Below are 7,712 nucleotides of genomic sequence, written 5' to 3' on the forward strand. Positions count from 1 at the left end.
TTGGGCAATATAGTGTATGTTTGGTGCGGTAGGGGGCCCAACCTCATATTCTTTCATAGGGCCCAAAATTGCTAGCGGCGCCCCTGGTTATGTCTGACAAATGTTAATAAAAAAACAATGCCTGACTGACAGAGAAAATTGAAACAACGACCAGTTTTAACGTTATACATACATATGCATATTTTTGAAAATATTGAACGTAGTACTAAAAATACTAGAATATTCTAGATAATCACTTACAATATATACACATAAATTAGTGAAATTAAAAACATCTGAAATCATGACATGAAATAAAGACTTGGGAGCAGCAATGTTGAATGGTATTTAAAGTCTGTTTAAAGGCAATTCAGAGATTTGTTTCTAAACAAATTATAAATGTTACAAATTTATTGCTGAAACACGTTACAAAGACTGTGAACTATGTAGTACTGAATTGTGGAGTTAGATTGTTAAAGTTTTTCACCATTTTTGTGTTCAGGATTTTTTGGGCGGGGCTGAAATCATGCCTCGATGACGCACTGGAGCCACTGAGCATGGTACCTTCCCTAACACTATAACAGCTCTCATGGTACTTTCATGTCATACACCGATCTGTCTGTGCAGCGCCACTTGAAGTCGAACACACCTAATTACTAGAGTGCATAGAGTGGGGGAGCTATGACATCACTTTGTAGGCAAAAACCCGGAAACGAGTTAGCATTTTAGCACTTCCGGTTCCATCGTCCCAGAGTCAGTGGGTTTTTTGAATGGGAGTTTGATTAAATCCCTTAAAATAAGGTCCGTGGTTAACACAAGCTCAAAATACTTTCAAGTTTTATTCTACGACATAAAACACCAGTTACAACCCACTCGTGATTTTTTAAACTGTTACGTTTCTTGAAAAAAGATGGTTGCTAACGAATTGCTAAATGGGACATTAAATGTCTTCACGCCGAACGGTTGATCAGTTTATAGTAGAATAATTAGTACAGTTAATTGTAGAATAATTCATAGTTTCCCACATTTTATATTGTTGTTCGACAATGTTTTTTGCTTTGCCCCGAAATACAACCACAGGTCTTCGGATGGAAGATGCTCGTTTCATTGCTTGTTTACTACTACTGATGCGGAGACTCTGGGTTCGTACCATAAGGTAAACTCATATTACGATTATTCCATGTAAAAACTACATTAACCGGCTTTACGTGGTCACGGTGAAAGTGAAACTTTACTTATGCATACAGTACACGTTAAGAATGCATAATTATAATTATGATATATATATATAATTATAATTATGATGCATAATGCACAGCCACACTAAAATTAAATGTGTATGACCACATGAAGCTGTTAGAAAGCAGAAAGATTGAGTATTTTCTAGAAACAAGGATAAAATATCATTTTGTGTAAACACCCTAACAAAATGATAGCTGAAATGTGGTACTATATTAACTCAAATAAATGTTAATCCAAAAACCTGCTTACTCTGCTGTTATTTAATAGATTAAATGCACTAGAATTTTATTGAATAGTAGGTGGAGACAAGTTTTTAATTAAAATATTCATATTAATCAAGGATTTATTGACTTTTAATGCACCTTATTTCGAAATGTACAGAAATAAGTGCTTTCATATGTGCTTTAGTTATGATTATTTCATTTATTCACTACTTACTATTTATTATTAATGTAAACTATGTGGAGACACGTTTTTAATTAAAACATTCATATTAACCAATTTATTGACTTTTAATGCACCTTATTTCGAAATGTACAGAAATAAGTGCTTTCATATGTGCTTTAGTTATGATTATTTCATTTATTCACTACTTACTATTTATTATTAATGTTTCATTTCAGTTTTAGTTTGGCACTAGTTTTGTATTTATACCAGTTTTTATATGAAAAGGTTCATGTAACGTGGATAAAAATTCATCCACAGAGTAAATCATGTTTGAACATGTTTCTAAAAATAAGTTTGAAAAAGTTGTCGGAAGCATGGTGGTGGTGACGTTGAAGGCAAGTGACCGTGGTGTAGTTTGTTTATATCCTAAGTTTAGCTTTTTAGTTCTGGCGCTAGTATTTAGGCTTCAAAATTCATAAAAGTTATATTATTTTGTCACAAAATGTCTAAGTATCATGAACTATTGTTGAACACAGAGCTTATTTTTTACAATAATCCAAAAAACTATGGGAAAATCCTATTGTTTTTTGTCGAAGGAACCTGTCACACTGCTGGAAGATGATGAAGACGATAACGGAGATCACATAAACAAATCCTTTTAATGGTAATCCACACGATGAATAGGTTCTAACACACAGGATAACATTCAACAATAACTGACAACCAAAGGAACTGAGGAAGGAACTTAAATACACAGACAAGAGAGGGGCTAAATGACTTAATTAAATAGACACAGGTGAACCTATCTAACAAAATCAAGGGGGAAACAGAAAGTAGGTCAAAGGAACACGTGGGATGAATGAAAACAAACTCAAAGTCCATGAACAGAACATAACCGTGACAGAACCAGTGTGATGCTAACAGCCGATTGGCCTACAAAGTGGCGTCATAGTTCCCCCACTCTATTAGCATTAGTGGTTCGCCCACTCAATTGCGGGTTACTGTCATTACTGTTAGTTACTACAGCCTACAGTTTGCTAGATAGCTATACCTTCGTCACATAAATGCATGTATGGCTGTGTAAATCCAAATAAACTGCTAGAGGGAGCATCCATTCATATTGTAGCGGTATTTGACAGTTGAGAGAGATGGCAGCTTTCCTGCAAGTGGGCGTGGTTTCAGCGCAGACAGCAGCAGTGTTTGAAAGCAGAGAATACTGCTTATTTTTTCAAGATTTTGTTAACATTTTATTGGCTTTTTTATTCAAATTTGGCTGGGTGGTTAATAACACATTTTTTTCTGTGTGTTTTTCTGGTGTGACAAACTCCGAACACATTTAATATTACTTTACACAGACTTTAAGGTTATTGTCCAAGTTTTTGTACCTCTAACTTTAACTTGGTTATTTCTAATTCTAGTTTTTGTATCTCTAGTTTTAGTTTCACCTCTTGCAACATGAATATACCATACTGTTTTTCCAGCATGTGGTTCATGGTGATCTTGCTTGGGACATTCTGGGTCTCAGTGCTCAAGTTGCCACTCACAGCTGGTGCTTGGCTGTTGTCCTCATCATCTATATAGCAAAATCAAAGTTAGCCCAAAAGTATCTATGTTAGAGAGAGATTAAAACACATAGTTTGTTGTAATTTTGTAATGAGTTATAGGCAAACCAAACAGTGATGTCTATCTAAATCAGAGGTTAAACTAAAACAGCTTTCTTGGCTACAGAACACTAAACAGAATAAACAGTCAGAAAAACAACACTCTACTCACAAGATTGTCCAAGCAGAACTGGGATAATGGCAATAGGAAGTGATGTTTCTTCTTTTGTTAGAGTTAATGGACTGGCCTGCTCTCACTGACTTCAAGAATTCCCCAAAACGTGTGTGATTCCTCTCCATACGCTTCTATAACTTTCTGTTGTACTTTTCATTTATAATGTTTAGTTGTCCTCCTGTTGCTGTATTGTTTCTTTTAAATATCTTTCTTTACTTCCTGCACTATGTTTAGAAAATGTTTTTGAACATCTTTAACAATGTATTCATTTATAAAAAATATTTTATGGCATTATATTCTTTTAAAATGCAAATATACTTAGGTTAATGGCTATGTTTATGCAACCAGCCCCATATATGCTAAAGATTTATATTTGTTTGCTTGCATTGTATTAAAAAATTGAGGAGGTAGATCTGATCAAATGTAAGAATGTGGAAGTAGCTATGTAAAATCCTGTAGTGCAGTGACAACTGAAGTGAACTGACTAGTATGAAAAATAACATTTTATTTGATAATATGTTGATAATAAATTGAGAGTGCATCCTCTGGCGACTATGGTAGTCCTGTAACTGCCACTTATTGTGTAAATGTGCAGTAATTATTTGAAAGCAATAACAATGTAACTTACGGACTTCCATGTGCACTGCATCTCCACGCTGAGGAGCGCCTTCTCCATTACTGGCCTCACAGAAATATGAACCAGTATCCAGTTTAGATATGCTCGGGAACTCCTGATCACACAAAGAAACCAATTTTACAAATATAATTTATCTCTCAATACAATGACAAGGTATAAACCCAGAATTATACTAACTCACAAAATTATATTTAAATTATAGCAATATAAATTACTGAATGTTTTGACGATTGAGTTTCAATCATTTGATGTGAAAATAACATGGAAAAAGGATCACCCCCTCCTAAAAATGACTTTCATCAGGTATAGCTAATCACCTTCTCAATGGCACACAAAGCCATTTAACTTGATCAGCTGTGGTCATTTCGATTAGCTCAGCATGAAAAGAGCTTTCCTGGAGCATTTCAGTCCTTGGTAGCACAAATGAAGCAAACAATCAACTATGGGTGGCAAAGCTGTCAAAAGATCTCCAGGATAAAGTTGTGGACAGGCACAAGTCAGGAGATGGATACAAAAAACAACAATTCAAAGGATTTATCAATGCCTAGAAGCACAGTGAAGTCTGTTATTAAGAAGTGGAAGATATTTGGTACAACACAGACCCTCCCTGGATCAGGACGTCGCTCCAAACTGGATGAAAGAGCAGGAGGAAACTGGTCAGAGAGGCCACCAAGAGGCCTACAGCAACTCTGAAGCAGTTGCAGTAATTTATGACAAAGAGTGGTCATCGTGTGCATGTGACAACAATATCACAAATTCTCCACAAATGTGGCTTGTATGGGAAGGTTGCAAGAAAAAAGCCACTCCTCAAGAAAGGCCACATGCAGTCACGACTGAGCTTTGCCAAAACGCACCTTGAAGATTCTGAGGCAGATGAGACTAAAAATTAATTATTTGGCCACAACACGAAATCCAATACGGTTACTTTAATCCAATACAGCTCACCATCCAAATAACAGCATTCCTACAGTAAAGCATGGAGGTGGTAATATCCTGTTATGGGGTGTTTCTCTGCAGCAGGGACTGAAGCACTTGTCAAGATAGAATGAAAAATGGATGGGGCAAAATATCATCAAATTCTTGAGGAAAATCTGCTGCCCTCTGCCAGAAAGTTGCCAATGGGAAGAAGGTTTACCTTCCAACATGACAATGACCCAAAGCACACAGCAAAACTGACCACCCAATGGTTGAAGAGAAAAAAGATAATGTCCTTGCATGGCCTAGTCAGAGCCCAGACTTAAACCCCATTGAAAATCTGTGGAATGACTTGAAGACTGCAGTCCACAAACGCTCACCATCAAATTTATCTGAACTTGAGCAGTTCTGCAGAGAAGAGTGGGCAAATATTGCAAAGTCTAGATGTGCAAAGTTAGTAGCGACATATCCCAAGAGACTAAAGGCTGTAATTAAAGCAAAAGGTGGTTCAACAAAATACTGGCACAAGGGGGAGATCCTTTTTCCAACTCAGTGATTCTGTATTTTTATTTTTTTTAAATACAGTAAATACAGCTGGATAAAACAAAAGCTGTGTCTGTCTTCATTTCAGGCTGCAAAGCAACAAAATGTGATTATTTTAAAGGGGGTGATTCTTTTCTATACCCACTGTATATATATGTATGTATGTATGTATGATGTATTTTCTAGTATTGTAGATGATCACTCACCAGGTTACCATTGAAGACGTTCATCTTGTAGGTGAGGTTCTTAAAATTGGGGAACTTGGTTGGATCTTCAGGGAGGGGAGTGTTGTCTTTGTACCACCTATAGGTGGATGGAGGGGAGCCATCTGCATCAAAGCAGGTCAGGCGGACATTATTTCCTGTTGTGACTGATGAAGGAATTCTGGATACGGGCTTGGAAGGAGGCACTGTAGTGGAGGAAATTACAGTGGGAATAACAAGGCTGTTTGGTGTATTACATTGTTTCATCAAAGCAAAATTTTTGCAAAATGACTCATATACGTTTTTTTTACTACTCAGATTTACCAAGGACCGTAAGCTTGATGGTCTTCTCATTATATCCACCATTGCCAGAAACCTCACAGTCATAGTCTCCACTGTCTGCTTGTGTCACCTTGTTAAATCTCAGTCCTCCATCATACACAGTGATACGGCCTTCATATTCAGCTACAGAAAGAAATAAGATGCATAATGCTGTATCTTTTCTTTATGTTCATTTCAATTACAGGTTACAGTGATGACACTGGATGACAACAGTTTTTATCCATACCAGTTATCATTCCAGCAAAGTAGATAAAAAACTGATAGCCCTTGAGATCCTTAAACTTCCATTCTATTCTGGGTGTTGCACCAAAGTCAGCGGTGTAGGAACATTTCAAATCAACTCCTGAAAAAAATGTAATACTTTGTGCATAATTGTTTTTCACATCAAAAACTGAGTCCTTGAATCATCCAAAACAGCTATTCTCTATTCTCGAGTGCAAAACCTATACAGACATATAAAATTTTCAATTTTTTTTAATTTAGCTGATTACTGCCACACAGAAACAATTAGGCTGTAACTGAAAGACAAGTATAAACAGAAAAAAGAAAATAAAACTTACCCTCATTCTCTTTCACTTTTACTGAGGGACTAACAACAACAACCGTAAAATCGGCATGCAGGCCTGTATACAGAAAGAGAGGGATTCAAACCTTAATCAGTATGAAAGAAATCGTTGAAATACATTACATGCATTACAAATCACATTAACAGTCATATCCAGACTGGAATGATGTTTAGACTTTATCTTCATCTAGGCCAACCACTTATTTTTCTATTTAATAGAAACATCACGAAAAGAAGAATCTAGCAAAAGCAACATGTTGGAATCCTGTTAAACAGACTCAGAAAAAATATATAATTCCTGAAACAATGCAAATTAATATTTCAACATTAAAGGGGTCCTGTTATACTTTTTCACTTTTTGAATTGTAGTCAATGTGTAGTGTGTATGTTTGGGCATAAAAAAGATCTTCAAACTTACAAATCTCAAAGTCCACTCCAAAGGGAGATATTTCGTTTTTAAAAAATCCCTTTTCAAGAACTACAACCAACGGTTCGTTTGGACTACAGCGTTTGTTTTCTGGGTTTTGTGATGTCACAAAGCGGTCCATTAGAATATCATTAAAATAATTCCCGCCTAGGGAAATTCGAATGGTTGGTGGGTGGGGAGGGGTTAGAATGCTTGGTTGAGTGCATCAGACAAGACGACGAAGAAGAAGTGCTGCTGTAGCCTCAAGTTTTCACAAGTTATTACACATGCACCTGAATAATTATGTATGTAAATATGTATGTTACAATTATGAAAACGTTTTTATAATAAATTGCTGACAGTACAATACTGGACAATGATGTAATCTGCAGAATTTACACTTCAATTATGAGACTACAGTGTTTCCCATACATTGAGTGCGGGTGTTTTTATATCACTGTATTTCTGAAGGAAACCAACTGTCTTCAGAAAATTGGATGTCATTTTCATGTAATCTTGCATGTTATGTCTGATAAAGTAGTGTTTTTTGAGCGGAGCGCTGCTTTGTGTACAGCCTTTACCAGGAAACCTTGATCTCTACCACTCAAACAGCGCCTCCTGCTGGTAGAGAATGAGTTTGTATATATATGCCACCTGGGAAACACTGGACTATGGTATAAATAAATTCAACTGTACAACAGTTTCACTGCAATTCAT

General features: G+C 36.1%; 1 protein-coding gene across 2 annotated transcripts in view; it reads right to left on the reverse strand.

Annotated features, from left to right (window-relative positions):
* Positions 1–2,870: 2,870 nt before the first annotated feature.
* Positions 2,871–7,712, reverse strand: part of LOC107677439 (junctional adhesion molecule A-like) — a 5,814-nt gene continuing 972 nt past the window's right edge. The window contains exons 2-7 of one of the 2 annotated variants that reach the window (XM_016472341.1): positions 6,585–6,647; positions 6,251–6,367; positions 6,007–6,147; positions 5,686–5,888; positions 4,013–4,115; positions 2,871–3,181 (exon numbers count right to left, since the gene is read on the reverse strand). In XM_016472341.1, coding sequence (XP_016327827.1) covers positions 2,973–3,181; positions 4,013–4,115; positions 5,686–5,888; positions 6,007–6,147; positions 6,251–6,367; positions 6,585–6,647 — 836 coding nt within the window. In that variant the 3' untranslated portion in view covers positions 2,871–2,972. Of the gene's footprint in view, positions 3,216–4,012; positions 4,116–5,685; positions 5,889–6,006; positions 6,148–6,250; positions 6,368–6,584; positions 6,648–7,712 lie in introns of both variants that reach the window. The other variant, XM_016472342.1, reaches the window with a different exon arrangement.

The sequence above is a fragment of the Sinocyclocheilus anshuiensis genome, unplaced genomic scaffold, assembly GCF_001515605.1.
Source record: "Sinocyclocheilus anshuiensis isolate Anshui unplaced genomic scaffold, SAMN03320099.WGS_v1.1 scaffold668, whole genome shotgun sequence".
In the NCBI taxonomy this organism is placed as follows: domain Eukaryota; kingdom Metazoa; phylum Chordata; class Actinopteri; order Cypriniformes; family Cyprinidae; genus Sinocyclocheilus; species Sinocyclocheilus anshuiensis.